This window comes from Pogoniulus pusillus, chromosome 13 (genome assembly GCF_015220805.1).
Source record: "Pogoniulus pusillus isolate bPogPus1 chromosome 13, bPogPus1.pri, whole genome shotgun sequence".
NCBI lineage: Eukaryota > Metazoa > Chordata > Aves > Piciformes > Lybiidae > Pogoniulus > Pogoniulus pusillus.
Genome location: NC_087276.1, coordinates 15504637 through 15532385, shown reverse-complemented (window position 1 = coordinate 15532385; position 27749 = coordinate 15504637). Strand labels below are relative to the sequence as shown.

General features: G+C 54.1%; 3 protein-coding genes across 9 annotated transcripts in view; 2 read left to right on the top strand and 1 right to left on the bottom strand.

Moving 5' to 3' along the window:
* The window catches only part of RHBDF1 (rhomboid 5 homolog 1), a 38951-nt gene extending 15712 nt beyond the window's left edge, over window positions 1-23239 (top strand). For 3 of the 5 annotated variants that reach the window (XM_064153105.1, XM_064153109.1, XM_064153107.1), the window contains exons 2-18: window positions 1345-1486; window positions 3579-3709; window positions 9187-9400; window positions 11623-11829; window positions 12751-12873; window positions 13036-13196; window positions 15383-15634; window positions 16164-16275; window positions 17141-17215; window positions 17776-17937; window positions 18023-18123; window positions 18768-18831; window positions 19233-19327; window positions 20770-20845; window positions 21314-21414; window positions 21622-21775; window positions 22483-23239. In XM_064153105.1, coding sequence (XP_064009175.1) covers window positions 1345-1486; window positions 3579-3709; window positions 9187-9400; window positions 11623-11829; window positions 12751-12873; window positions 13036-13196; window positions 15383-15634; window positions 16164-16275; window positions 17141-17215; window positions 17776-17937; window positions 18023-18123; window positions 18768-18831; window positions 19233-19327; window positions 20770-20845; window positions 21314-21414; window positions 21622-21775; window positions 22483-22902 — 2590 coding nt within the window. In that variant the 3' untranslated portion in view covers window positions 22903-23239. The other 2 variants (XM_064153106.1, XM_064153108.1) reach the window with 2 other exon arrangements.
* Window positions 1-26611, bottom strand: part of SNRNP25 (small nuclear ribonucleoprotein U11/U12 subunit 25) — a 147944-nt gene extending 121333 nt beyond the window's left edge. The window contains exons 1-7 of one of the 3 annotated variants that reach the window (XM_064153113.1): window positions 26495-26611; window positions 26312-26402; window positions 26129-26234; window positions 25950-26024; window positions 24700-24762; window positions 23597-23621; window positions 23309-23497 (exon numbers count right to left, since the gene is read on the bottom strand). In XM_064153113.1, the coding sequence (XP_064009183.1) occupies window positions 24708-24762; window positions 25950-26024; window positions 26129-26234; window positions 26312-26402; window positions 26495-26611 (444 nt within the window). In that variant the 3' untranslated portion in view covers window positions 23309-23497; window positions 23597-23621; window positions 24700-24707. Of the gene's footprint in view, window positions 1-23308; window positions 23498-23596; window positions 23622-24699; window positions 24763-25949; window positions 26025-26128; window positions 26235-26311; window positions 26403-26494 lie in introns of those variants that run through there. The other 2 variants (XM_064153112.1, XM_064153114.1) reach the window with 2 other exon arrangements.
* A 57-nt stretch (window positions 26612-26668) lies between these two features.
* POLR3K (RNA polymerase III subunit K) lies at window positions 26669-27487 on the top strand. The gene is made up of 3 exons (XM_064153119.1): window positions 26669-26779; window positions 26860-26947; window positions 27033-27487. Exons 1-3 carry the CDS (start codon window positions 26669-26671, stop codon window positions 27158-27160), a joined length of 327 nt encoding a protein of 108 aa, XP_064009189.1. The 3' UTR covers window positions 27161-27487.
* The last annotated feature ends 262 nt before the right edge of the window (window positions 27488-27749 follow it).

Sequence of the window (27749 nt, the reverse complement as noted above, 5' to 3'; positions counted from 1 at the left end):
TGGTGGTTTCAAACTGGGAGAAGCTGTATTTAGATTAGACACTAGGAAGCAATCCTTCCACATGAGGGTGGTGAGGGACTGGAATGGGTTGCCCAGAGAAGTTATGGAGGCTCCAAGCCTGGCAGCATTGAAAGCCAGGTTGAATGAATCCTTGAGCACCCTGATCTAGACAGAGGTCTCCCTGCCCATGGCAGGGGAGTTGGAACTAAATTGTCTTTAAGGTCTCTTCCAACCCTAACCATTTTGTGTTTCTTTCAAAGTGTGCATGCCTGCTAAGTTAACTAGATGCTTATTCCATCTGCTACGTGGTGGGGGAAGGCAGTGGGACTCTTGACTTGATTTTTTTCCCAGTTTTTCTTTATTTTTTGTCTCCTGTGGGATGGCTCAGGACAATGCAAGAAGGGAGCTGGAAGACACTTGGATCTGTTGTTCCTTTCCACTGCTAGCTTGTGGTCATATGTGTGTTAGGAAAGGAAGAAATACAGGCTTGTTGAATAAGTGAGGTTGGAGGGTGCCTGTGGAGCTCTCTGAGCCGATCTCCAATGCAATCTGTTTTATGAATTGTTCCTCTGAGTGTGCACAGTGAAAGAGGTGTCCTGCCAGCCTGAAGGAGCTGTGTGGGCCCTGCCCCACTTCGTGCAGCCTAAACAGGAGGGTGGGCAGGATGAGAGCAAGTCTCTCTGGTTCCTTTGGCATGCTGGTTACCCAGTGGGTTTTATTTAAATACTCTATCATTCGTATTTATGTCTGAAACCCACTCCTGGGTTGGGATTAGTGCCAGCTCTGATGTTCTTGCTGTACTTGCTTTGCTCTGTGCCCTCTATCATGTCTCTAGAAGGTGCCTGTATTTAAAAGAGATTAGAAGAACCAGAAATGGCCACTTGCTGATTGCTGAGCAGCGGGAAAGAAATTGTGGTGCCTGGCTTTGGGTGGGCAAGGGTGGCAGTGAGTCACGAGCTGTTTTTAGAGGGAGGTCAGTGGCTTTTGATACTGCAGTCACTTAGCTGCTTGGACTGGACCCAGAGCTCATTAAGATTTAATTCATGACTGATTCTTAAGGAATCTGAATCTCTCAGTAGTCTCAGCAAAAACTGTAATGGGAGGTGACTCTCAAGCTTGTGACTGGTCTCTGGTGCCTGACTGGAGGTCCTGCACTGTGTCCTCAGTGTCTGGTCCTGGCTGACCAGCACAGATACCAGCCCTGATGCCCAGACCCTCATGAGGCACTTTAGGAAGTTGTCCAGTGTGGGGCTTGGCTCCCATCAGTTGCAGCCTGGAGGAAGGTGCGCTGCTTGGCCCTGCTGGTACACAGCCTTCCTGACTCTGATTTCTTCCCTCTTCTAGGCCCAAGGACAGAGGTGGGACAATGTCAGAAGTGCGACACGACAGCACCAGCAGTTTACAGCGGAAGAAGCCACCATGGTTGAAACTGGACATCCCGGTGCCAGTGCCTGTGCCGGCGCCAGAAGAGCCTCAGTTTGTGCAGGTACAGAGACTGAGGGCAGGAGGGAGGGGCTGCGGAGTCATGAGGGGTGTGCATGGAACCCCAGCAGTCAAGGTTGAGAGAAAGGCAGTGTGTGAGGCAGGTCACCAGGCCGTGTGAGAAGAGGCAGAGCCACTGCCTAAATTTATGATCAGTAATTAACTCCCCCTTGAAAGGGATGTGTGAGGAATGAGAGTGGGTTGCTGATCTGCTCAGATCAGGGAATGTGACGGTTTGGATCTATGGGGATTGCGAAAAGTATCCTGGCTGAGGGATATGGGAGTGAGGAATTCAAACAAGCATTTCTTAAGGGGGCTGGAGGAGCAAAGAGCTCCTAGACAAACATTAGGGGCTGGAAGTGCTGAAATGAGCAGGGAATGAGTCTGACTTAGGAGCAGCCAAGATAATGCCAGGTTCTCATCAGTAACAGCAGGGAAAGAACAGTTATTGGCAACACAAAGCTGTTAACAGCATGAGGAATGCAAGAGAATCATGTAGGATGAGAAAAAAGTAACATTGAAGAGTGGTAAAATAGAGATGGAGTGAGAGGTTAATGGGCACTGTGCAAGTGGGAGAGTAAAATATTCCTATTTATGCTGAGGCTAGGAAAAGGGACAGGAATTTCTGCTACAAGGTGGAGAAGACTCTCCTGCAGGGGTGAGGCCTGGGTGGGATAATTGTTGGCTGCTGGCATGACCTTACTGCAGGAACAGACTACCTGACCCCAGTGCAGAGCCAGAGGCTTCCTGCTGCCCAGCTCCATGGCTGGGCTGCAAGGCCTGAGTTCCCTTGCTTAGCTGCCAGAGAGAGGCTTATGAGGCTTCCCTGCAGGGGAGTTGAGGACAAGCTGATCTGCAGAGAGAACTTGGGACTTCACTTGGAATAGCAAAGCCTGGCCCCTTGACTATGCCTGGATCTGGGGGCTAAAGTGCACTGCAATTATGTGACAGCTTCTGACAGCTAAGTCTTGGTCCTGGGCTTCCCTTGGAAGGAAAGTGATTTGGGTTCAGTCTGCAGGGATTAGAAGTGGAATGCAGGGTTTTAACAGCACAGCTTGAAGCCTTCCAAATCGATTATAAGGTTTTGATGGATGTTCTCTTACCTGGAATGTCTAAATCCAGCTGGGCAGCTTCTGGAGAGACCTTGTGTGCTTACAATGGAAGCTGTCAGAGGTGGTGATCTCTGGAGGTCTGGTGTGCACAGCACAGCGGCATGATGAGAGTGCACAGTGGGCTCCATTGCCTTATAACTGCGTATCTCTGCATTGTTTTCACATAAAACATATCAATTGTGTTACGATTAGTGGAAATTATCAGCTTTCTGCATTGGATTAGCAAGTGGCCTTGAGGCAGAGACAGTGTCTGACCAGAGAACCAGTCGATTAGAGCTTCACTTGCCAGAGGGACAGTCTGCTCAGCCTGCCCTTTACAAATGGGAGATGATGTCTCTGCCAAGCTGATGAAAAATTAATCCAGAGCAGCCCTGGGGAGGCAGTTGTATGAGCTGAGATCAGTCTGGTGAGTTGTGTCATATGTGGTGGCTGACGCTCAGCTGAGAAATGCCAAGAGCTCTCAGGCCTGAGTGTGTTCTGACAGTTAGGTTATGAGCAAAGCCATTGTGGCTCTCTCAGCTTGCTTAGCCTGCACCAGGCAGCATCTGGAGCACAGACCCACCCACTCACAGCTCCTGCAGACTTTCACTGCAGATACAGTCATTTTGGAAACTAATCTCACTGTGCTTCTCTTCACCTTCTGCAGTGGTCTAGGAGTGTGTGGCCTGGCTTCCTTCTGGCTAGAAAAAGGCCAGCAGTATGTACTGCAGGAGTTTGTGTGATGCAGCTCATCTCTGAACAGTCAACAGGCTAGGCTAGAGCCAGTCTGGATGGGGACCCACCACAACATGCAGGTGCTGTGGCCTTGCTGCTGACTGTTCTGTCATAGCCATTCCTGCCTAGCATGGACACAGGCCCAAGTGCACACACCCTGCTCGTGACTGGGCCATTTGGGTGGCTGTTGAATTGCTGCCTAAGTGTTTCACAGCCTGACTGGCCTTGTGGAGCATCACTCTCTGACTCCCCTCCTGCTTTGTGTGGCAGCCCACCAGACGCCAGACCTTCCTGCGCAGTGTCAGCATGCCTGCCGACAACACCCGTGTGCCCTCCCTGCCCAACGAAGGCAGGAGGCCAGTGCTGCAGCGGCAGACCTCCATCACCCAGACCATCAAGAGGTGAGACACTGGCTCCATGGAGCCTTCTTTAGTGGATTCTGCCATCCACTGCTTTTATTTCTGGATTTATAGTCCTCTGCTTGTCCTGATGCCCGACCCTTGGTAGAACGCTGCCACGGCAGGATTAGATTCTCTGCATTGTTGTCTGTCATGAGATTGCAGAAGAGGGTGGGTGCAGATCCCCAGTAGATAAACCTAGTGGTGCTGTGTAGCCTCTTTAGTAAGTCCTGGGAGGAAGATTATGATCAGCAGGACAATGAATGGTTCTTGACACTTTGGTTCAAACAAATGTTGTCTGCCCCCATCTGAGTATCAGGATGCCTCAGGCTCTGATGTTTAGCTGAGGCTGTGTGGTGCAGTGTGCTGGGCTTGCTTTAGTCTGGTATCTGAGAGCACAGGATTGCTGGGGGAAGCAGAAGCCCATCCCAAGCAGGTCAAGGCTTTCAGCGTCTTGGCTCCTAGCACTAGCTTGTTGGCAGGTCCATCTGGCTGCTCAGATCCTCTCCTGCACAGAGGGTTATCACTTGTCCCCATGACCCGTGGGTCCCCAAGACATGACCACACAGCTGGGTGCTCTTCCTTTCTTCCTTATGGCAAAGGCTCATCCCAGTTCATCCAAAGGGAGTGGTTCTCCCAACTGCTCTCCTGAGATGCCTAGCTTGTATTCCTGGCAGTGTGTCAGGCCTGCCTGGATCCCAGGAGCATCTCTGGAGCCCCACAGGTCAGGGGCACTTTCCATCAGCCAGGCTTCGCCCACTCAGAGGAGCAACTTCATAGCTATGGGAAGGACTGACCTCCCACTCACTGCTTGCCTTTGCCTCAGACGTTCCCCAGCTGCCTTGGTGATGAAGCTCTCCCACAGCACCTTTCTGTGATCCTGCTTCTTGTGAGGTTGAGAAGGCTGAGCCATGAAGTCTGCTCCTCTCGGGGCTGTGGGCAGCTTCTGAGGCTGTCCTTGCACACTTAGACTGCCTCTTCCCTCACCTTCCTGCCCTGGTCCTGCTTCTTGCCAGGACAATTAGGCAAGAGCATGTCAAGGATTAAAGGTATCCTTGGTGGGGGCTGTGGGGACCCTGAAAAAGAGGATTGTGCAGGAGAGCCAAAGGAACCTTCTCCCTCAAACATGCACAACGTGCAGCATGTGTGTAGGACAGAGAGGCTGGGGAACTGCAAATCGCTTTGGTGTTGAGGGAGTGAGTCTGCCCCTAGTGCTGCTACCAGACAGAGAAGTAGCTGGAGCTACAGTGAGCAGGGCAGGAGGGCTGGAAAGTGATGGTGAAGCTCTCACACACTGAGGGAGATACTCAAGTCCTGGCACTGGGGCTGTGGGCAGATGCGTGGCTGTTGCACTAGCGGACCCCATGACATCTCTTCTGCCTGCCCAGGCTGTTATGGGAAGTGCTGGGGCTCAGGTTGGTGGCTGCATCCCTGCCTGTGCTTAATGGTCTGTGTAGGCCTTTTGTAGGAGTACACAGGCACTGGCCCAGAGGTATGCACATGGATTTGGAAATCCTGAGTCTCCTGCTCAGAGGGTGCATGTGTGAGTTCAGTGCTATTTTGGAGTGCTGAGATGTTATGCAGGCTGTTGTGCAGCACAAGGTGAGGGTGTCCAAGGCTCTTCCTTCTGGAGGAGGGTGACTTCTGCAGATTGCTGGGGAGGGCAGTAGGGCAGCATGGAGGAGGGTGACTTCTGCAGAGTGTTGAGGGGTGTGAGTAGGACAGCAGGTGCAGCAGTGGGAAGGTCTTTCCAAGGGGCAGACCTGCAGGAGGTGCACTTGACATGACACAAGCAATAAAAGCATGAAGTAAGTGGATCAGAAACAAGGACAGGGACCCAAAAAGTACCAAGGAAAGGCCTAAAAACCTATGCTTCATTTTAGCAGAGCTGGGAATGCAGTGGAGAATTGCAGACCAGGTATCCATGAAGGTGTCTTGGGGATTTATTTTGTGAGTCCAGGGAAGCTGACTGCCAGGATTTCTTCTTAACACAGTCCCCAGAATGTGAAACTGTTCTGGCAGGAGGCCTCCACACCATCCTGTTCCCTGTGGCTTAGAGGATACGCATCAAGTGTGAGCCTAAGGTCAAGCCTGTGTGGTCCAAAACATGGTGTGGGAGTAATTCATGTGCTTGAGTGTAGGCATTTAACACCACCTCCAGTCTCCCAGAGTGTCCAACATGGCTCAGCAAGGCAGCAGATGTCAGACAGGTTTGTGCAACAAGCAAGATCCTTTCAGAGGAAACCAGAAGGGGCCCACAGCCCTTCCAGTGACAAGCTGTATCTCAGCAGATGGTATCTCAGCCTGCTGACACCTCTGTAGTTTCACATTCCACTGTCCAAAGCCAGCCAGAGCTGTCTGTAGCTGGGCATTTAAGCAGAAGGTGGCAGATCACAGAGGTCTGGAGCTTGAATGGTATTGTAGTATCCCTGATGTCTTCAGGAGCATCAGGAGAGCTGTGCTGGAGGTACACATACACCCAAAGGATTCATCAGCCTCCCTGCTTCAAGGCTGGTGTTGTGTGGCTCGAGTCTGGTCTTCTTTCTTGCGTCATGCTCTCAGGTGGAGGCCACTGTCACGTGTGGTGTGGCACAATTGCTGTTAATGGGGTTATGGAAGGAGCTGGGGAGGCTCTGGCTGCAGGTGGCTGCTCTCTCCGCAACCCTGCAGCCCCTTCCCCTCAGCTCTCTTTTCTTTGCAGCAGACAGGTTCGGTTTCAGAGGAGTCAGACCCTGCCCTTGCAGGGGCAGCGGGGCAGGAGTCCCCTGAGAAAGCGGCAGTCCCTGCCCCGATCCTTCTTCAGGTACTGCTAGCACTGAGTGTGAAACCCACCCCTGCATGTGTGTGCAAGGGCTGTTGCGAGCTGCACAAGTCCTGGCAGCTGCTGGGACCACAGTGCCTTCCCAGGGCTGGCCAGGAGACCTGCAAGCAGGCAGAAGTGAGAAAGTTCACGTGTGCTTCTAACCAAGGCAGTTGTCACTCCTACTAAACGTGTAGGCAGCTGTCAGTGAGCAGCATGGACTAACAAGCTGTCCACCCGCCAGCCTCACTCCCTCCCGCCTTTCCTAACAAGCTGTCAACCTCCTGGTGCCACCATGGCTGCAAGATCTCCCCAGGGCAGCCACACCACAGCCTGACTCTGCTGGCATCACTGCAACACGTGGCTCATACCTGTGTTGGCCCCAGAGGCTCCTCGGGGCAGAAGGGGAAGGAGAGGAAGCAGCATGGAACAGATGCTGCCCATGTTGGACCAGACAGAGCTCAAGAGCTGGTGACTGGAACAGAGCATCCACTCCTTCCCTGCTGACATTTTGGCTCCTCCTAATCCAACTGGGACTGTCTTCTTTTGGAGGTGGAGGTCTTCATTTACTTAGGACCAAGGAGATGAGCTACCCCAGGAGTCCTGGGCACAATAGCTCATCCAGCATTGCCTCCAGACTGGAGTCAGTGAACTTTTAAATCAGCCGGTGTGTCTTTGTGTGTGGCAGGGACTGCACCTAATGCCCAGGAGTCAATTCCTGTCCTACCTTCTTCACTGCTACCCTTGCCCAGGTGCCACTCTGGCACTATGCCTGCCTTTTGGTGACTGCTTCCATTTGGTTTTGGGCTTTCAGACTTGGTGGTGTAAGAGCAAGAGCTGACCTCTGATGTTGGTTTGTTGCCTGTTACAGTGCTCCAGGGAGTCTGTAGGACATGATGGGGTTGCCCAGCTGGACAGGGGCCTTCAGCACCTTCCCAGGGTGTTCCAGGTACTTTTTAGTGAGCTCTCCTGGGCTGTCTTGACAGCTCTGTGCCCCAGCCCTGGACCAGGAGTGGTCCTCACAGTGTTGTGGTGGTGCTAGTCTTTCCAGGCTATCAGGAGCATGGTTCCAGAGGGCTCTGAGGTGCTGCTCTTCGTGCAGTGGGCTCATGCACAAATGATTCATAGTCCTCTCCCTTTGAGGAGTGGCCCCAGGTAAGGACTTGTCACCCAAGGTCACCTTGATATTGAAATCTTAGCTATGGCAGTCTGTGAGGTGTGAGGCTGTTCTGTGGTATGCGTTGTGCCAGAGCAAGACCTCTGTGCTGTAGGCTCAGTTTGGGTCTGCAAGCCAAGGTGCTGACCCTAGGCCCTTGCTCTGATAGGGTGTGGATCTGGGGGAACAGAGCACTGCTCCAAGACATGCATCTAGCCTCATCTCTGAGTTCTGGCCCCTCTTGACTTGCTGGACCATTTGGAGAGGCCAGGTGAGACCCAGCAATGGCCCATGCGACTTCATGCCTGCTGAAGGGTCTACTGAGAATCATGGAGGGAAAGGCTGAGGGCAGTGTGACTGGCATCTGAGGGTTTAGCTGGAGAGGCTGTGGGTGTTGTATTCACACCTGTGTTACATGGTGGCAGGACACTTTCACCTGTTGGTTGGTGACACAAAGCACAGGACTAGTTTCCTGTCTCCAGTGCATCAGCTCAGTTCTCCAGTGTGATCCAGCTGTGGATGTAGCCCAGCCTTTACCCCAGTGTGTGCTTTAATGCTCCTCAGTGAGCTGTGAGACCTTGCTTCTCAGCAGCTGGAAACCCTGCCCCTGGACTGGGGGGCTGAGGCCAAGGGTTTGGATTTGGCTTGGAAGAAACTTTTCAGATTTTGATGCTTGGGCCAGAAAACTGTAGGCTGGCACAGCTTGTTGTCTTCTGAGGAGGATTTACCACGGTGGGAAGGGCTTAGCAGGCTGCAGTGGTCTTTGTGTGTGGAGGGTAGCAGCTGTCCTGCAGTATTTGAAGGAGGTTGTTAGCCTGACTTACCCTGATCCTGCTCTGCCTTTCTTGGGATTTCACTTCTGATCCGCTGCACTTCTGTGACAGCAGCACACTTGGCAGCAAACCTACTCCATGGCTTCCACCTTGTGCTCCTGCTTCTGCCATCGGCAGCTGAGAACTCTCTGTGTCTGCCTCAGCAGGGATCAGGACCAAGGCAAACATTTGCTATCGGTGATACCTTGGGTGATACCCTGCTGCATGAGGAGAATTTGGGAGTGACTTGGGAGTGTGTGTGGGAGGCTCGGAGAGAGCATTGAATTCTTGGGAGAAACCAGAGAGCTGTGACACTGCAGTGCCACACTGGGGCCTTAGAGCTGGCCTGCAGGTGGTCAGTGTGCTCAGCAGGGCAAACCCAGCCCTTTCACCAGGACCTTCTATCAGCTCCGTTTCTCTTGCTTTCTTTTAGAACTCAGCACAAACTGTCTGTTACACAGGGTGGACCTGTCCTGTCCTTTTCCTTCTGTCTGAAGAGACAGAATGCTGCTGATGGCTGAACATTGCTGGCCAGCATCTGTCAGGTCGCTAAAGCCAGCTGAGGACAGGTGGCGAGCTGTTAGTGGGCAAGAGTTCTGCCTGGCTTTGAACTGGGGTGGGCTGGAAGCGACCACCAGGGCGTTTGTCTTTTGATGGGCACAGTCCCAGTAGGCATAATGCTTCTTTACACTTGTTTGCTGGCATCTTTCAGAGGCACAGCAGACTGGTTTGGGGTGAGCAAAGACAGCGACGCTACTCAGAAGTGGCAGAGGAAGAGCCTCCGGCACTGCAGCCTGCGCTATGGGAAGCTGAAGCCTCAGGTCATTCGGGAGATGGACTTGCCCAGCCAGGACAACATTTCTTTGACGAGCACAGAGACTCCCCCTCCGCTCTATGTCGGGCCCTGCCAGCTGGGCATGCAAAAGGTGAGTACTCTGGGGCAGAGGCAAGGCTACAGTGAGTTTCCTGCACAGTGTCTTTGCCACTTTGGCAGCCGTGACCTATCTGTGGGCTTAAGTTGTGCCTGCCATGTGTCTGAGATCCATGCTCAGACACTTCTCAGGTCTCAGATATGGTTTGACAGACTCCCTCCTTCAGCAGCCTCTCTGCAGTCTCACTGGCTGAGATCCCTCAGCTATTTGGGTGATAGGCTCAGCTCTGTTTGTCCTGTTGTGACTGCGGTGCTGATTAGATATGTGCAGCATGTCCAGGAGCTCTCAGCTCAGGCTTTTAGCTGCCATTTTGCAAGGACAAAATTCTGTTGTATGTGGAGTGGCATCCTGGGCCCACTAAAAGGCCTGGTATCACTCAGGAAACTAGCCTTGGTCCTTGTGCCAGGCAGAATGCTCATCTACTGTCCTCATAGAAACTGGTTCTATTTTAGAACTTTAAAAAGTTACTCTCGTGGGTCCTCAGAAATTGTTTTGAGTGCCTCAGAGGCACTCACTGCCCTTAAGTGTGACCCTAGAGGACAAGCCCCAGTCAAGCGCAGCAGCTGGCAGCACTTCAGAGCTGACCCACCATGTCCCAGCTCTTCCCTTTGCTCCCTTCAGTGACAGTAATGGATGTGGCTGATTACTGGGCATTAGTGAGCACCACTGCAACTGGGGCAAGCAGTGAAACAAATTCCTTCCTCAGCAGGTTAGTTTGTGACCTGAAGCCTGGCTGCAGCACTTGAGCGGTGGAGAACACAGTGCATCTTTCAATCAAGTTTCACCTTGTTGTGCCCTTTCCTGCTTTCTTAATAGCTGAGCTGTCCTGCAGTTAGTCTTTGGTCACAGAAGACTCAGAAATATTGTTGGGCTCTGTGTGGGCTACGTGAAATCAGAGCATGGCGTCAGGAGGCGTGAGCCATAAAGCTTTGTGTTGAGTGTACAGCTGTGGATTAAAAATGGCTCATAAAGCATTAGGATACTGCACAGAAGTCTTAGGGAAGCCACAGCTTTGGCTAGATTTGTAGCTGAAGGCAATATTTTCATTAGGTTGATTAGTTTGTTTGGAAGAATTGAGAGCTTTGGCCTGGAGCACCCCAAAGAAGGGCTTGCAGCTCCCGGAAGCTTGCCTGCTTTTTCCAGCTGTTACAGCTTAGCTAATGGAAGCAGATGTAAATATACAGGGAAGCTTTATCAGGGCACTCTTAAAGTCCTGGCTGCCCAGCACCAGGAAGGAAACTAGCTGGAGACACAGCATGGCTCTTTCCAGGGATTTCTGAAGCTCCTGTGCAGATAGCACATTCTCTGCAGAGCTCTGTGGCACAGTAGATGGATGAGGTAGTTTAGGAAGGACTGAAGGAGATGTGGAGTCTCTTGTGAACATCAGGAACATGATAGGTGGAAATAGTCAATGCAGACAAAAGAAAAAGGAGAGGAAAAAACCCCAAAACTATAGGAGGAGAAGTTTGAGTACTTTCAGACTTACAAAAGGTTATTCTGTATTTCCCTGCTGTAGAACTGCTTGTTGGTCTATCCATAGATTCATGAAGTGGTTTGGGTTGGAAGGGACCTTAAAGATCATCCAGTTACAATCCCTGGCCATGGGCAGAGACACCTCCCACTAGCCCAGTTTCCTCAAGGCCTCATCCAGTCTGGCCTTCAACACTTCCAGGGAGGGAGCAACCACAACCTCCCTGGCAACCTGTTGCAGTGTGTCCCCACCCTCACTGCAAAGAATTTGTTCCTCACCTCCAGTCTCAATCTCCCCTCTCCCAGCTCAAAGCTGTTGTCCCTTGTCCTGGCACTCCCAGTCCTTGTGAAACGTCCCTCCCTAGCTCTCCTGGAGCCCCTTCAGGTACTGGAAGGCTGCTTCTTGCAGCCATCTCTTCTCCAGGCTGAACAGCCCCAACTCTCCCAGCCTATCCCCACAGAAGAGGTTCTCCAGTTCTTGAATCATATTCACGGCCTCCTCTGGACCCTCTCCAACAGTTCCATGTCTTTCTTGTGCTGGGGTCCCCAGAGCTGAACAGATTTCAGGTGGGTTCTCAAGAGAGCAGAGCAGAGGGGCAGAATCCCCTCATCCTGGTGGTCATTCAGCCCGGCTCTGGGTCAATCCCAGGAGCCAGGCCACTGGAATGGTCTGAAGATAGAACAGGTAGGGTTTGGTAGGGAAGGGTTTGAGGGTGGCTGAACTGACTGGCTGCTTCTCTTGGCAGATCATAGACCCCTTGGCCCGCGGGCGAGCCTTCCGGGTGGCCGATGACAGCGAGGGCTGCAGCGTGCCCCACACGCCCATCACGCCAGGCGCCACCTCGCTCTGCTCCTTCACCAGCTCGCGCTCGGGCTTCAACCGCCTCCCACGCCGGCGCAAGCGCGAGTCCGTGGCCAAGATGAGCTTCCGAGCCGCTGCCGCGCTGGTGAAGGTACTGCTGGTGGGCAGAGCCTGGGAGGAGGGTGAGGGGCGAGGACTTGTCACAATCACACAGAAACAGCCAGGATGAAAAAGCCTCTCAGGATCACCAACTCCAACCTATAATCCTACTCTACAAGATTCACCTTAAACCATATCCCTAAGCATCACATACAAACCACCTTTAAACACATCCAGGGTGGGTGACTCTACCACTTCCCTGGGCAGCTCATTCCAGTGCCTTACCACTCTCTTCCTGAAAAACTTTTTCCTAATGTCCAATCTAAACCTACCCAGTCTCAGCTTGAGGCCATTCCCTTTTATTCTGTCCACTGCTGAGGGTGGAGCAGCAGTGGAACACTGGATTACCAAGGCACCTGCAGTCCTGCTTCAGCCCTATGTCTAGGAGGCAGGACTTGCAGGGAGCTAGGTTGTGGTACTGGTTTTGCTTTCACTTTGTTGGCCTGAGAGCTTTGATTCGCACATCCATCAGCCTCAAAGTGTTCTGGTTCAGCTTGGACCTCTGGCTGGTCCATTGGCACCTGGTCTTTTAGCCAAGGAAAACCAAAGTGCCTGAGGCTTTTAATGAACAGCTCCCTTCACCCTGCCATGACTGTTTTCCTGGGCCCAGTGACCTTTCTGCTGTGTCCAATAGCTGCCATCACTGCCATCTGGTCAGCTGTGTCGTACAACATGGGTAGAGGAGCATGTTCAAAGCCTCACCTGTGTGCGAGATGGGCATGGTGGGTGGGGAAGTGCAGTAACACCTGTGAGTCTCACCACGAAGGTATCACACAGCAGCAGCTCTGCTGTGCTCCACTCACAAGCATGAAGCAGTTCAGCACTGGGGCTCCCTGTGCGCGGGCTGGGGTGGCTCTGCAAGTGCTTGGGGTCGGATTTCTGGCAAAGAGGTGACGCCACTGTCTGGCTGCAGGGGCGCTCGGTGAAGGACAGCACCTTGAGGAGGGCTCAGCGGCGCAGCTTCACTCCAGCGAGTTTCCTGGAAGAGGACACGGTGGATTTCCCGGATGAGCTCGACACCTCCTTCTTCGCTCGGGTGAGGGGCAGCACTCTGACCTGTTGCTGTCCCCAGAGGCAGTGCCAGACTGTAGGTCTGGCAGAACAGTGTGTTGCAGAGAGCAGCACTGCTTTCTGCCGGGGCTGGTGTCTCAGATGTGATGCTGGCTTCTTCTGATGGGACTTCTGTTTCTCTGCCCAGGAAGGAGTCCTTCATGAGGAGCTCTCTACTTACCCGGATGAGGTATTTGAGTCACCATCAGAAGCTGCAATCAAAGATGCTGAAGTGAAACCTCTGGATCAGACAGATCTCACAGGAGGTGCCTTGGACAAAAATGAGCTTGAAAGAAGCCACTTGCTACTGTGAGTATCCTGGACACTGCCAAAGCCTACCATGGGGTGACCAACCCATTCAGAATGGGGATTCCTGCATGGAAGAAGACAGAATGTGAGCGCTGTGGGTTCTTGGTGCGGAGCTCAAAGAGCAGTGCATGGATGGATTTTCTTTAAGCCCTGCTTGAGACCTCCTGCCCCAGCTCCCCAGGCATGTGAAAGGTGACTCTGAGGCCACCTCTGCAACCTCTCCAGCAACTTCCAGTCTCATGAGATGTATGGTACCCTGAGGAAACAAAAGACACTTTGGATCAGCTGTGAGAGTGCTGGGGGCCCAGCCTTTGGCTATAGAAGAGGGTAGCAAAGACGAGGAGGCTGCTACCATTACCACAGTCACCAGGAACAACAGTTCCAGGAGTGGTGTGAAGCACTGTGGAGTGTCAAGCTGGGCCACATTCCTCACTTGAAATGAGAGAAAGGTGTGGCACTGGTGCCCAGAGCCCTACAAGTCTGTGGGTGGTACTGTGCCCTCTGCCTAGATTTTTTCCACCTGAGTAACTGGTACTGAGTAATTGCTCCATGTTGTTTCCGAGTCAACTCCAGCTTAGCTGGCAGCTCACTCCAGCAGAGAGCTCTGCTGGGTGTGAGTGTGGAGCAGACTGGGAGGTCCTCACTGCAGTTCTGCTGCTCATTGCCCATCTTGCTGTGTTGGTGCTTTCCCTTCAAGTGTTCCCAAGAGCTTGATTCAGCCTTAGCAGAAGTAGAAGCGGCAAATGGTAGGAGTTTGTTGCTCCTTTGAGATGGTATGTCTTCTTGGCTCTGTTTGGCTTTCCTTAAGTAGTTTTATTTATTGAGGAAATACTTTTCTTCCACACTTCAGAGAACTGCTATCAGAATCACAGTAGGGTGCCCTTCTGGGTGCCCACGTGTTTATTTTGGCATAGGCTGATAGTGCAGCACTGGAAATGCCGGGAAACAGTAGGTCTGTAACACAGAAACCATTTCAGCTCCTGGGACAAGAGGAGGCTCTGGTGAAATCCACACTTTCTGCTGGAGAAGGACTTCCCAAGGGCAAGCTGGAACTTTGAGCTTTATAACAATACATCTGCTTAGTGCAGGACTGACAATAGCTGAACTTTTGCAGCAATGATTTTGACCAAAGAGCTTCAGATTCCCTTCGATCCTGTTGCTTGTCCACACTTCAGAGCTGTTGTGAGCTCTCCAAGATGCTGTGATCTTTCAGAAAAGTTTGTCACCTGGATTCTCTGACCACTCCTGACAACATTTACTTTGGTGCAGAGGGATCACTTAGGAAGACAGAGGAGGTAAACTAGACTAGAGCATGTCAGAGGCATGGCCACCATAGTGCTGAGCAGTGACCAAGGGTGAAAGGTGGGTAGTGTGCTTTTGGTCAGGGTCTGAAAGTGCAGATTGCTGTTCAAGAGCAAAGAATATAAACCCATCAGATATGATGGAGACTTAGGAATAAAGTCCTTGTGTACCTTGTCTGCTCTCAGCTGCTGCTCAGCCTAGCTGTGGTGGCACAGCCAGCGGTCCTGCTGCCACCAAGGACCAGAGAAGGGCTGGTCCTTATTGCTATGACACAGAAGGAAACCATTCACAGGATTACAGAATGGTGAGGTTGGAAGGGACCTCTGGAGACCATCCAGTCCAGCCTCCCTGCTAAAGCAGGGCACCCACAGCAGATTGTAGAGGATTGCAATGGCCAGCTGGCAGCTCTTTAGAGAAGGAGAGTCTGCAACCCATCTGGGCAGCCTGCTCCAGGGCTCCAGTGCCCTCACTCTGAAGTTTCTTCTGTTCAGGTGGAACCTCTTGGATTCCAGTTTGTGCCCATTGCCCCTTGTCAGTGGTGCCTAGGGACAGGACAAGAGTCTGGCCCCATCCTCTTGCCCTCTACCCTTTATCTCTTGCTGACCACTGAGCAGATCCCCTCTAGGGCTACTTTTTTCCAGGCTCAACAGCCTCAGGGCTCCCATCCTTTCCTCCTCACAGAGATGCTCCAGGCCCCTCAGCATCTTCATAGCCTGTGCTGGACTCCCTTCCAGTTCCCTGTCTCTGTTGAGCTGGGAAGTCCGGAACTGGATCCACTACATCCTATGCAGCCTCACTAAGATGGAGTAGAGCGAGAGAAGAACCAACCTTGACCTGCTGGTCATGCTCTCTTTAGCCCATTGCTGTCCTGCTTGTAATTTCAGCCCACTGGAGCGAGGCTGGAGGAAGCAGAAGGATGGGGCCCTGGCACAGCCCAAGGTGCGCTTGCGGCAGGAGGTGGTGAGCGTGAGCCCTCAGAAGCGTGGGCAGCGCATCGCCGTGCCCGTCAGGAAGCTCTTTGCCAAGGAGAAGAGGCCCTATGGCCTGGGCATGGTGGGCAAGCTGACAAACAGGACTTACCGCAAGCGCATTGACAGTTACGTCAAGCGGCAGATCGAGGACATGGATGACCACAGGTGAGAGCCACAGTCACAGAGGAGGTCCCAGCAAGACAAGCGAGAGAGTGAGTGCTGTTGCCACTTGGTGACTGAGAGTGCCAGAGCCCCAGTCTGCATCCCTAAAGCACAGGCAGCAACGAGTTTCCATCTCCTGCACTAGGACCACACCTTGCTTTGGGTGTCTGGACCTCTGCTACCTGCAGATCTCTGCCCCTGCACTGCTGTCCTGTGCTGAGCCCAGGCTTAGGTATCCCTGCCATTATTTCAGCCCCACAGCATGCTGGCATCAAGCTTAGGGGTTCTCCTGGTGCTTTCCTGGGAAAGGGGGCCCTGCCCAGTGTCACAGGGGAGTTGGAGTAAGTACAGCCTGACTGCCACCAAGACTTTGGGTCACTGCCTTCAGCCTTGGGCATCCCTAAGTGATCTGACTCCTCTAACCCAGATTCTGCCAAGGCCCCTGGGGAGAGCCAGCAGCTTTACTCCTGTGCTCTGAGATTTGATACTCAAGGATTTCTGCCTCTGATCTTCTCCTCTTCCCTCCACCCAGGCCTTTCTTCACTTACTGGGTCACCTTTGTGCATTCCCTCATCACCATCCTCGCTGTCTGCATCTATGGCATCGCCCCTGTGGGGTTCTCGCAGCATGAAACTGTGGATTCTGTGAGTAAATCCCACAGCTTGCCTGCAGGCTGATGGGGTCTCAGCCTTCAGATGTGCCCCTTTGGTCCTCAGCACACTGGCCACTTGCCTCAGGGCCTTGAGGGGGCTGCCTGCAGGATCTCTGTGAGCCCCCCACAGCCCTCTCTCCCTTCTGCAGTCATATTGCCCTTGACATCAAGTTATACCCAGCATGCACATGGTGAGCCCTTTCCAGGCTCCCTTCCTGCCTGTGCTGGGAGCCCTTCCAAACAACTTGTTCCTCTCCTGCTGGAGACCAGAGGGATCTCCACGGCAGGGGAATCTTTCAAACCTGAGTTAAGTTTTCACAACACTTGGAGCATTTTGCTTGTGATGTGTCTGCAAGTGACTTGTCTGACTTTGAGAGGTGATCTTGAAGCTGTTTGTAGACTTCACACGTGGTGTTGAAGGTTGGTGAGGTACCTATCTCTAAAGCCTTATCCCTGATCCACATACGACATGCCCTGGGGACCTTCTCACCTACATGTCTGACAGCTTTCAGAGCACAGTCACCAGCACCTGGGCCTATGTTGCCAGCAGGTGCTGCTTTATGTTTCTGAGCTGTTAAAAGCCTTTTGCAGGTTCTCCAGCTCCTCCTAGGTCTCTGGACCCTGGGATTTCTTGAAAGTTGAAGTAGGCAGGGTGAAGTCTTAAGATGAAGGTACCCAGGCCTTGATGGGAGCTTACCTGTGGTCCTGCAGAAGACCAATTTGAGAGCAGTGTGTGTCAGTCAGAGGCTGTGGACATTTGTGTTCATGCTGGCTGCTGTGTTTCATAGCCCCCTGCTGCTTGCCCTGCTGACCCTGCTGGCAGGAGCTCACAGGGCCTTTGCTTTCTCTTCTTGCAGGTCTTGCGAAACAGAGGAGTTTATGAGAATGTCAAATATGTTCAGCAGGAGAACTTCTGGATTGGGCCCAGCTCAGTGAGTGTCCTTGGCTAGGACTGCTGGGACACTGTGCTTCAGGGACCAAAGCCATTCACACCTTGGAGCATGGTGCTAGCAGCTGCCACAAGGATTTCCCATGTGGTTCTGCCCTCACTGTCAGGCTGCAGTTGTGCTCCCAGCCCCAGCCACCCTGCAGAACGGGCTACATGGGGGCTGGGTGGGCCTTGGCACTCCTGCTTTGTACCCTGTTCTTACAAGGCCAAGCATGGGGCTAGAGAACATGCTGGAGTTGTCTGGTGCGTGACAGCTTTCCTGATGCCATTTTCCCTGGGAAGGGTTGACATGTCCTGAAATTTCTTTCCTTGGCCACAGTGCTGGCCTTTCTGGGACCATGGGCAAGGGAATCCCTGAAATTTTATTCTGGGCTTGCCTTTCTCAGAGCAGATGTGTGAGCAAGCCTGACACGTGCTGGGCTGCAGCATGCGGGACTTGTCCCTGGAGTCTGAGAGGGGTCGCTCTCAAGTTCCCCCAGCCTCTTCTGCCCCAGGCAATCTTCACCTCCCCCTCGGCTGAGCTGATGTTTCCATCTCTGACAGGAGGCCCTGATCCACCTGGGGGCCAAGTTCTCTCCGTGCATGAGGCAGGACCAGCAGGTGCACAGCTTCATCAGCGCCAAGCGGGAGAAGGAGAAGCACTCTGCCTGCTGCGTGCGCAATGACAAGTCAGGCTGCGTGCAGACCTCGGAGGAGGAGTGCTCGGTGAGTGTGGAGGCCCTGCAGGCTCAGGGCCATTCCTACTGATGCTTCTCCCACCTTGGCCTTCATGATGACCTCTCTCCTGCAGTCCACGCTGGCTGTGTGGGTGAAGTGGCCACAGCACCCCAGCACCCCAACGCTGGCAGGAAGCAAGAGGCAGTTTGGGTCTGTTTGTCATCAGGACCCCAGGTAGGTCCCTGCTAGCTCATCTGCCATCCTGGGTGGGGCAGGGCTGCTGTAACAGTAGAATGAGAGGTGTGGAATCCTAGACCAGCTGATTGCTGGATGGGACAGCAGTGCCTCTGGAGACCAAGGGACACGGGGACATGCTTGCCCTTATTCTCCACACCTATTGGCTGCCCACCTGCATAGTGGCCTGTTGAGAGCTGTGGCTGCCTTCCTTGTCCCTCTCCCCCTTCTCACCTGCTCCCACAGTCTCCTTTCCTGGAATGCAGCAGTCAATTCCCAGCACACCAGTGCCCCGGAGCCCTGCCAGCTGCTAAGTGCCCCACATGCCTTTGTTCTCATCACCATGGGCTGGCATAGAGCTGAGACCAGTCGAATGCCACCTTTTGTGTTGTGTGCCTCTGGAAGGAGCCAGCAAGTTACTGGGCAGCTGCTTTGTGCTGAAGCCCTGATCTCTGCTTGCTGAGGGATGCTGTGGCTGTTATCAGCACAGCTATGGTGCAGCTGATGTTGCTGTCAACTAGCCTCTTGTCAGAGACAGTGGGGAGCTATGATACTGCACCCTGGGGGCAGGGACAGTTTGGTGGCCCTGGGGGAATCCTGCCCGGTGCTGGGGACAGGCTAATCTCTGCTTTCTGTTGCTGCAGGGTATGTGAGCAGCCAGCCTCAATGGAGCCACATGAGTGGCCAGATGACATCACCAAATGGCCGGTGAGCATGGAAGGTGGCACAGAGCCTGCAGGGCAGCTGGGAGATGGCATCTGCATCCCACTGTGCAGAGCCACAGCTCCCTTGGCAGAAGGGGATGGCCCTCTGCTTTGCTGTCACGAACACCTATCAGGGCAGCCATAACCTTGTCTAGCCAAGGCTTAAAGCCCTCCCACAACTGAAGTTCCCCTGGGCTCACTAAAGCCCTGTGCCCAGCTGGGGTACCAAGAGGATTGAGGACTCAGCCCTGGGGCTTTTCTCATCCCTTGGTATTGGCTGAGGCAGGTGGGGTGTCAGGCACCATCCTGCTGTCAGACAGAGGCCTCGGGAGGCCCCCTGGCCACGGACCTGGCTTCTCCCCAAGGGACTATGGCTTTTGACTGTAGTCTGATGTTGTGTTCCAGATCTGCACCAAGAACAGTGCTGGGAATTATACCAACCATCTGCACATGGACTGTGTGATCACAGGCAGGCCCTGCTGCATCGGGACCAAAGGAAGGTAATGAGCTCTTCCTGTGTGCAGAGGGCTGGCTGAGGCACAGGGGTTTCTGCTCAGGTTGCAGACAGAGCCATTTGTCATCCTTGTCCTTCCCACATGCAGCCCAGAGCCCTGCTGAGGAGTTGGCCAGAGAGCCATGCCAGGCTTCCCAGGTTTCAGCAGGACTAGGGCAGTCCTTCTGCCCCTGTACTCAGCGCTGGTCAGGCCACATTTTGAGTGCTGTGTCCATTTCTGGGCTCCTCAATTTAAGAAAGATGTCAAGATGCTCCAACGTGTCCAGAGAAGGGCAATGAGGCTGGGAGGGGTCTGGAGCACAGCCGTGTGAGGAGTGGCTGAGGAAGCTGGGGGTGTTTACCCTGGAGGAGGCTCGGGGGGACCTTACTTACCTACTGGAGGAGGTTGTGACCAGGTGGGGGTTGGTCTCTTCTTCCAGGCACCCAGTGACAGAGCAAGAGGACGCAGCCTCAAGGTGTACCAGGGCAGGTTTAATCTGGATGTCAGGAAGAATCTCTTCAAAGAGAGAGAGATTGGGCTGCTGGGGGAGGTAGTGGAGTTGCAATCCCTGGAAGTGTTTAAAAAGAAACTGGGTGTGGCACTTGGTTTAGTTAATTAGATGGTGTTGGGTAATAGGTTGGACTTGATGATCTTGAAGGTCTTTCCCAACCTGGTTAATTCTGTGATTCTGTAAATGGAGCAGGGCTCTGAGATGAGGAGACAGCAGCCAGCCTGTGTCTTTAGTGCAGCAGGGCATCTCACCTAACTGCTCCTGCAACTGGGAGGGACCCAGATTGTAAGGGATTAAATACTTCTGCACTTCTTGGGAACAGCCGGCTTGGTCTTGACAGGCTACACTGGCCCCAGTCTGGAGTCCCTGAGCACTCAAGGAGATGTCAGGAAGCACCTTGCTCTAGGTTTGATAAGGAACAAGATCTTGTTCTTCCTGATGCTGCTCCTCAGCTTGAGTAGTTACCTGGTGCTTGGGCCTGACTTTCCCAGCTAGGGAGAACAGTCAGTGCTGTCCAAGGAGCTTCTCTGTTCCTAAAAGCCATAACCAGGATGTTCTTGGCCTCACACCTCTCTTTACACTGTCAGCTACAGAAGCACCAAGTGCCACAGCCACACCTGCCCCAAGCTCTGGTGGCTCTTTCTCAACTGTAACTAGCTCAGCCTGCATTTGTTCTGGAAGCCCTGTATGCAGGGCACCAGGCTCTGGAGCAATCTCAGGCCTGTATGGGGAGAGAGGCAGGGGTAAACTCTGGTAGGAGTGGACTGCTGCAGAGACACTACAGCATGTCAGGGGCAGCTGAAGGCAGTAGTTCTCCTCAGGCAGACTTGGGATGGGCCTTGGGGACTGGCAGTGAGTGTTCTGGGAGGGCACAGGATGGTCCCATGCATCTTCCACACGACTAGTTCTTGATTTTGAGCACTTGTGCCTCCTGCAGGTGTGAGATAACCTCCCGTGAGTACTGCGAATTCATGCGGGGCTACTTCCATGAGGAGGCAACACTCTGCTCTCAGGTGAGTGCAGCTGGGGCTGGGACTGCCCTCCCTCTCGTTCCCCTTAGCACCTTGGCAAGGTTTGGGGACAGCTGTGCTGCAGTTCAGATGGGACTCCCATTGCCTGTTCCACCCTGAACCCAGGGGAAGCTGCTCATCCATACTGTAGTGGCAGAGCTCGCTTCCAGCTATCTGTCCCACCTTGGAGACCAGGTCAGGAATCGGGGTGGCAGCTGTGGAAGCCTAACACAGGCCCATTGTGGAAGCAGCAGACAACACAAGCTTCCTGCTCCATTCATGAACAAACAAGAATGCCTCAGTTGTGTGCTGGGGTGCAGAATGAGGGCAGAGAGCTGCCCAGGGCAGGGGTAGGGTCATGTGTAGCTTGGTGTTGGGATGTGACACAGAGGAGTGAGGAGAGCCCTTTCAGTCTCAGCTCTGAGTACAGGGCCATGCTGGCTGGCACACCTCACCCCCTTTCTGCCCTAGGTGCACTGCATGGATGATGTCTGTGGACTCCTCCCTTTCCTGAATCCAGAAGTCCCTGACCAGTTCTACCGCCTCTGGCTCTCGCTTTTCCTGCACGCTGGGTAAGCGCAGGGGCAAAGCTGCTGCTGTCTGGGTAGGATCAACTGCTGAGGCTTCTGCCAGCCCTTTCCCTGGGCACCTGAGCTGTTGCCCCTGCTGGGAGCGGGTATTAGAGGTGCGGGCAAGGCCAGACCAGGAGGTCTTAGCAAGGCCCAGCAGAAGGTGACTGCAGTGGCTGCTGCTTCAGCTCTGTACTCTGAACTTGGCAGGATCCTGCACTGTCTGGTTTCAGTCTGTTTCCAAATGACGATCCTGCGGGACCTAGAGAAGTTGGCAGGATGGCATCGCATCTCTATCATCTACCTGCTCAGTGGCATCACTGGAAACCTTGCCAGTGCAATATTTCTACCCTACAGAGCAGAGGTGGGTCTCCTGCAGACTAGGGTCCTGGGAACTTGCCCTGAACCGTCTCTACACGCCTGTGCCTCCCAGGCAGAGGCTGACACCAGAGCTGGGCTCCCCTCTGCACCATGGGCATTGCACAGAGTTGTAGCACCACAGCCACTATCTAGGTGCTGAGCAAAGTACCCTGGGATTGCTGAGGGACTGGCCCAGCGTGGCTGCAGCAAGAATGCTGCTGATGAATGGGGGGAGAGGGTCATCCAGTGAAGAGATGTTGCTGCTGCTGGAGACCTTCCACATGAAAGTGGCAGGCAGGACATAGGCAAAGAGGAGAGTTCACTTTCCTCAGACTGTCCTGGCCTGTCCCTGTGTCACACCTGGATAAGTCTGATGTGACTGTCTCACATCATAAGACTGCATGGCAGGACCTGGAGGATCTTCTAGGTCCCTCGAAAGGAAGAGTGCATGGTGGGTGGGGGGCAGCCAGGAGACTGCCTTCAGGGGCTTATTCCCTCTGGGAACTTGCACCGTATGTGTCTTCCTTGAAGTCTGTTCTGGGGGTCGCTGGCCCCACAGTTATCTGGGTCCTTAACCCCCTCCTAAGGATGAAGTTTGAGGCTACAGCACACCAGAGGAGCTGAATCACCACAACCTGTGCTACCTGGGGCTGGCTGCAGGAGCCAGGCAGGGCCATGCCTGATGTTACCTGTGACGCTCTTCTTCTGCAGGTCGGCCCTGCAGGATCCCAGTTTGGGATTCTGGCCTGTCTCTTTGTGGAGCTCTTCCAGAGTTGGCAGATCCTGGCACGCCCATGGAGGGCTTTCTTCAAGCTGCTGGCCGTGGTGCTCTTTCTTTTTGCCTTTGGCCTCCTGCCTTGGATTGATAATTTTGCTCACATTTCAGGATTTATCAGCGGCTTCTTCCTCTCCTTTGCCTTCCTGCCCTACATTAGCTTTGGGAAGTTTGACCTGTATAGGAAGCGATGCCAAATCATAGTTTTCCAGCTCATCTTCATCGCACTCTTCTCAGGACTGGTGATCCTCTTCTATTTCTACCCCATCAAGTGTGAGTGGTGCGAGTTCCTCACCTGCATCCCCTTCACAGACAAGTTCTGCGAGAAATACGACCTGGACGCGCAGCTCCACTGACAGGCAAAGGCTGGCTTCTCAAGCAGGACCTGGAGAGGGACTGCCTTTGCTGTACCACCTCCTTTGGGACAAAGCCTCTAATCCAATTACCCTTCTAACCCTGCCCATGGATAATTTAAACTGCCTCCTCAGCCCTCGGCAGGCAGGGTTTGCCTTATCTCAGAAGACTCTGCAAACGGAGCGGTTGTGCCTTGTTCAATTGTATTGAACCTCCTCTGCTGCCATTGTTTTTATTACACTAGTTTCAATACTACATTTTTAACCAGACTTGTTTACTGCTGCTAAGGTGGTGATTAAATGGTGAGGTAGCGTTTTAGCTACTGTTAATTGTTCTGCATGGTCTGAGACTATGTTTGTTACTGTATCTCATCTCTGCTCTTCCCTGGAAATAAGTGCCTCAAAAAGCTAAAAACAAGAGGATCTCTTTAAGTCATTGCAGGTACAATCCACATACAGCTCAGAGGGGAAACAGTGCAAAAAACAGGTGAGAATGTCCAGTCATCTGCAGTCTGCTTCTCTGTGAAGTGCTACAGCCTTGTCCTCCTGGGAAGCGCTGAAGCTACAGGCTGGCCCTGGGAGTGTTGGAGTCTCTGTGCTGTTAAAAGAAGAGAATGGCTGGCAGTGACAGCAGCTCCTGGACAGCTGGGGGGTGATGGGGCTCAGTGCTGCAAGTGACTGCTAGTCACAGGCCCACCTCCAGTGCTGTACATGCAGTGGACCTGAAAGAAGAACAAAGTTACAGGGGGCCACAGAGCAACAGTTTCTACCCCAGCTAGCTGAAGCTGCAAAACACAAAGTCAAGCATCTGAAGGGCTGCTGGTACTACCACTCTGTTCTTCAGGCACTGTGGTTTCAGAGGTGGAGAGCAGCACACATAATGCTGAACTTTCTAAGCTGAAGAGTCTTGGTCACATCTTGTGTTTTCATGCACAGCTTTCCAAAAGCAGCACAATGCCAGGACTAGGTTTCTCTGCGCTCCAAAGGGATTAGTACAGATGCTGCTACTTCCTGTGCTCTACCTGTTCTGAAACACATTAGCTGCACACAAATGCCATCACCAAAAGTTGTCTAGTGCTGGGTCCTCTCTAAGAACAGTGAAATGGTAAATCAAGTTCCTGTAAAACAAGATCTGGAGAAGCTGGGACTTAAAACCTACAGGCTATGTCAGCTGAAGTCTCTTCTCCTTACAGCTTGCAGTAACTGAGAGGAATGGCTCAAAGCACAGCCCCAGCAAACGCCAGTGAGCACCTAATGGCTGCTTGGTGCATTTCCTTGTGTGCTGTTAGCTGCAGGTGCTCTGCATGGCACAATGAGAGAACAGGCACTTGGGTGTGAGGCACACAGTAGGCCCCAAAGGCACGTGGGGTTGGCAAGTGCCTGTAGCAGAAAGACCTCCGCCCTCTGAGGCCTGAGCTAGCAGCCAGCCCCCTTTCTGACAGTCCTTTCCAGACAGTCAAGAAGTCTAAAAGCAAACAAGGTCCTGGAAGCAACCACAAAAGTGGAGGAATGCTGCCTTTAGTGAATTTCAAGCTGCTGTAAGAGCAGAGTCAAACATCAAGTAGGGTTAGAGACACACTAGTGCCAACACCAAGCTGCTGCTGCTGCCCCTGCAGTGTGTGAGCTGCAGCAGCTGAATTATCATTCCCAGTTCTCAGAGGAGCACAACCAGCTGAGGGGTACAGACATTCAGAAAAGCTCTGCCATAGCAGAGAGCAGCAGCATGAGTTGCTCTGAACCTGAACACCCAGGCCTAAGGAGGATGAAACAGTGGTAGCTCTTAACAAATTCAGGGCTTACCTGACAGGTTACTTTCGAAGCTTCTTGATGAAGCTGACCTCGTCCCTGTTTCTGATGCCATACCTGAACAGAGAGTCAGGCTGTTACATGCTAGTTTCCCAGAAACCAGAACCTTTGAAATCCTACAGCTGCCCCTTCCCTGGGAGGTCACAGGGACTCCTATGAGCACAAGTTGTGCTTTGATGCAGGACAAGTTCAAGTCCTCACTTGTGTATGCAGCGCAGTCTGCCAGCACTGAGGGAGGTAAGCAGCATCTGCAGCTCTCCTTAGCCACAGCCTCTCTCCCCCATGGCCCAATCTCTCAAGGACAGCTTTAATTAGGGCTGTCTTGCTCAGTTTTTCATATTTTTAACCCTGTAGCCAAGCTTTTTTTAATGGCCTGCACACACCTGGTTCATCCAGTACTGCTGTAAGCAGCTGCTGGAGTGCTCACAAGCATCTCCTATCTCTTTGCCCTGCCAATGGGCATAGAAATGTGGGAATAATCTCATTGGTGGCTGAGCAGGTCCAGAGCCCAACCCACATATCCTTCTTTTGGTCTTTACTTAGTATTCTTCCACTCTTCTTCCTACCTCCACAGCTCAGCCCTGTGACAAAACACTGGAACAGATTCTCCAGAGTCTACATTAGTGGAAGTATTCAAACCCCAAGTGGACACAGCCCTGAACAGCCAGCTCCAGCTGGCCCTGCTTGTGCAGAGTCCGACAAGCTGATTTCCAGCGATCTCATCTGCACTGGATCCATTCCACCACATCGTGTGTCCTGACCACATGCTGAGTAGATGATCCCTAAGTGCTCCCAGCTTTCCCAAACTAAGGTGCTCCACGTACTTGACACGGTCCCTGCCCATCTTTATGTTCTACTCCCCTTGCCCTCATTCTTTTTCTTACTAACTCTGTCTCTGCAGGATACTGAAGGTAGAAGCTTGATAAGCACCACCTGTTCTACAGAGGTTCAGCATGGACAGACAAGGGGCAGTGGGGGCAAATGCCTTGCTGTGACCTGAACTGGCTGAACGTGCTCAGCATAGGATGGGTGAGAAACTCCTTGAGGCCTTTTTGTCATGCAGATGCCGCTCAGGCTGCTAGCACAGGACCTCTCCCACCTCCCAGTGCAGTGCTGGTGCCATTTCCATTCAGTTTCAAAGGCAACACACAAAGTCCCAAGGCAGCCCTGCCCGTGCAGATGCTCTGTGGGCTCCAGCGAGGCCTCTCCAGTCCCTCCACCCCCGATACCAGGTTCTTACTTACTCTCTCAGCTTCTTCTTGTCATCTGCCAGTTTCTCGCCGGCGTACGTTAAGTGGTAGGTCCTCCAGATGTACTTCCTAAGGAAGAAACACTCAGCGGGCGCGGCGGCAGGCCCGGCCGCTGCGGGGAGGTGCTGAAGGCGGAGGGGAGCAAGCAGGGCTCCCGCCCAGGGCCCGCTCACCAGCTGAGGTGCTGGACGCCGCCCTGCCGTGCCTGTCGCAGCTGGACGTGCCGCCGCAGCGCCTTCTTCAGATCCAGCACCGAGGCGTTCTGCACCACCACCACGGCTGTAGGGTAAGGGAGAAAGCCCTGTCAGCGCCCCGGCCCCTACCCCATTTCTCCCCCTCAGGGCGCCAGGACTCACGCATGATCTCGCCGTCCGCCTTGCAGACTCGCACGGTCATGGCCTGTCCGTACTCCAGCGCCACCTGCGAGCCGATCTCCTCCGCCGTCACCTGCGGGCGGCACGGCGGCGGCAGGCGGGGGAGGCAGGCCTAAGCCTCGCCGTCGGCCCCAGCCGCGGCCTCGACCCGGTCCCCGGCCTCACCTGCGGCGGGAGGTCGCAGAGCAGCGGGTCCTGCACCAGCCGCGACAGCGCCTCCTGAAAGAGCTCCAGCACCTCGGCGTGCGCCATCTCCTCCTCAGCCTCAGCCTCCGCCGCCATCGCCGCTACGGCCGCCGGAAGGGGCGGCACCGGCGGCGCGGCTCGGGCGATGCCGCGATGCTGCTCTTCTGCCCGGCCTGCGGGAACGTGCTGGTGGCCGAGGAGGGACCGCGCTGCCACCGCTTCGCCTGCACCACCTGCCCCTACGTGCGCAACGTGACGCGGAAGGTACCGGGGTCGGCGGGAGGGCCGAGGCGGGGGCAGAGGCGGGGGCGTCCTGGGCCCCGCTGACCGGCGGCGTCCCGCAGGTGACGAGCAGGAAGTACCCGCGGCTGAAGGAGGTGGACGATGTGCTGGGCGGCGCCGCAGCCTGGGAGAACGTGGACTCCACCGCAGGTAGGGCCGGGCCCAAGGTCGGAGGGGAACGGGAGGGACCGGGGCTCGCCTCACCTCGCCTCACAGCGCCGCGCCTCGCCCGCAGAGCCCTGCCCCAAGTGCGAACATCCCCGAGCCTACTTCATGCAGATCCAGACTCGCTCGGCCGACGAGCCCATGACCACCTTCTACAAGTGCTGCAACGCGCAGTGCGGGCACCGCTGGCGGGACTGAGCGCCCCGACACCGGGAGCCTGAGGGGCCGCCCGGGGCCTGGGCGCTGAGGCCTGAGAGGGCGCCCGGGGCCTGGGAGCTGGGGCCTGAGAGGGCGCCCGGGGCCTGGCCGCTGGGGCCTGAGAGGGCGCCCGGGGCCTGGGCGCTGAGGCCTGAGAGGGCGCCCGGGGCCTGGGCGCTGAGGCCTGAGAGGGCGTCCGGGGCCTGGGCGCTGGGGCCTGAGAGGACGCCCGGGGCCCGGCCGCTCTCCCTCTGCTAAGGCCGAGGAGCAGGCCCTGGCTGTGGGCATGGCTCTCTTCTCCTGTAATAAAGCTACCCCTGGGTGGAAGTAAGCGTCTCATGTGTGGGTGTTTTAAAACCTGAGCCGGACACCTCAGAGCCTGAAGTGCTGTGGCCCCGGGGACAGCCCCGATCGCACCTGGCACAGTGGCTCTGCTAAAAGCACAGGTAATAAACTAGTGCCAGTGTGTAAAATGCATACAGACCTTCGGTTAACTGAGTTAACTTAGTGTTACCAAACCTTAGCCCTGGGCCTGCTTTTGTTCTGTTGTACAGCAGTAAAAGTGAAGTGGTACTGCTGTGGCCTGAGG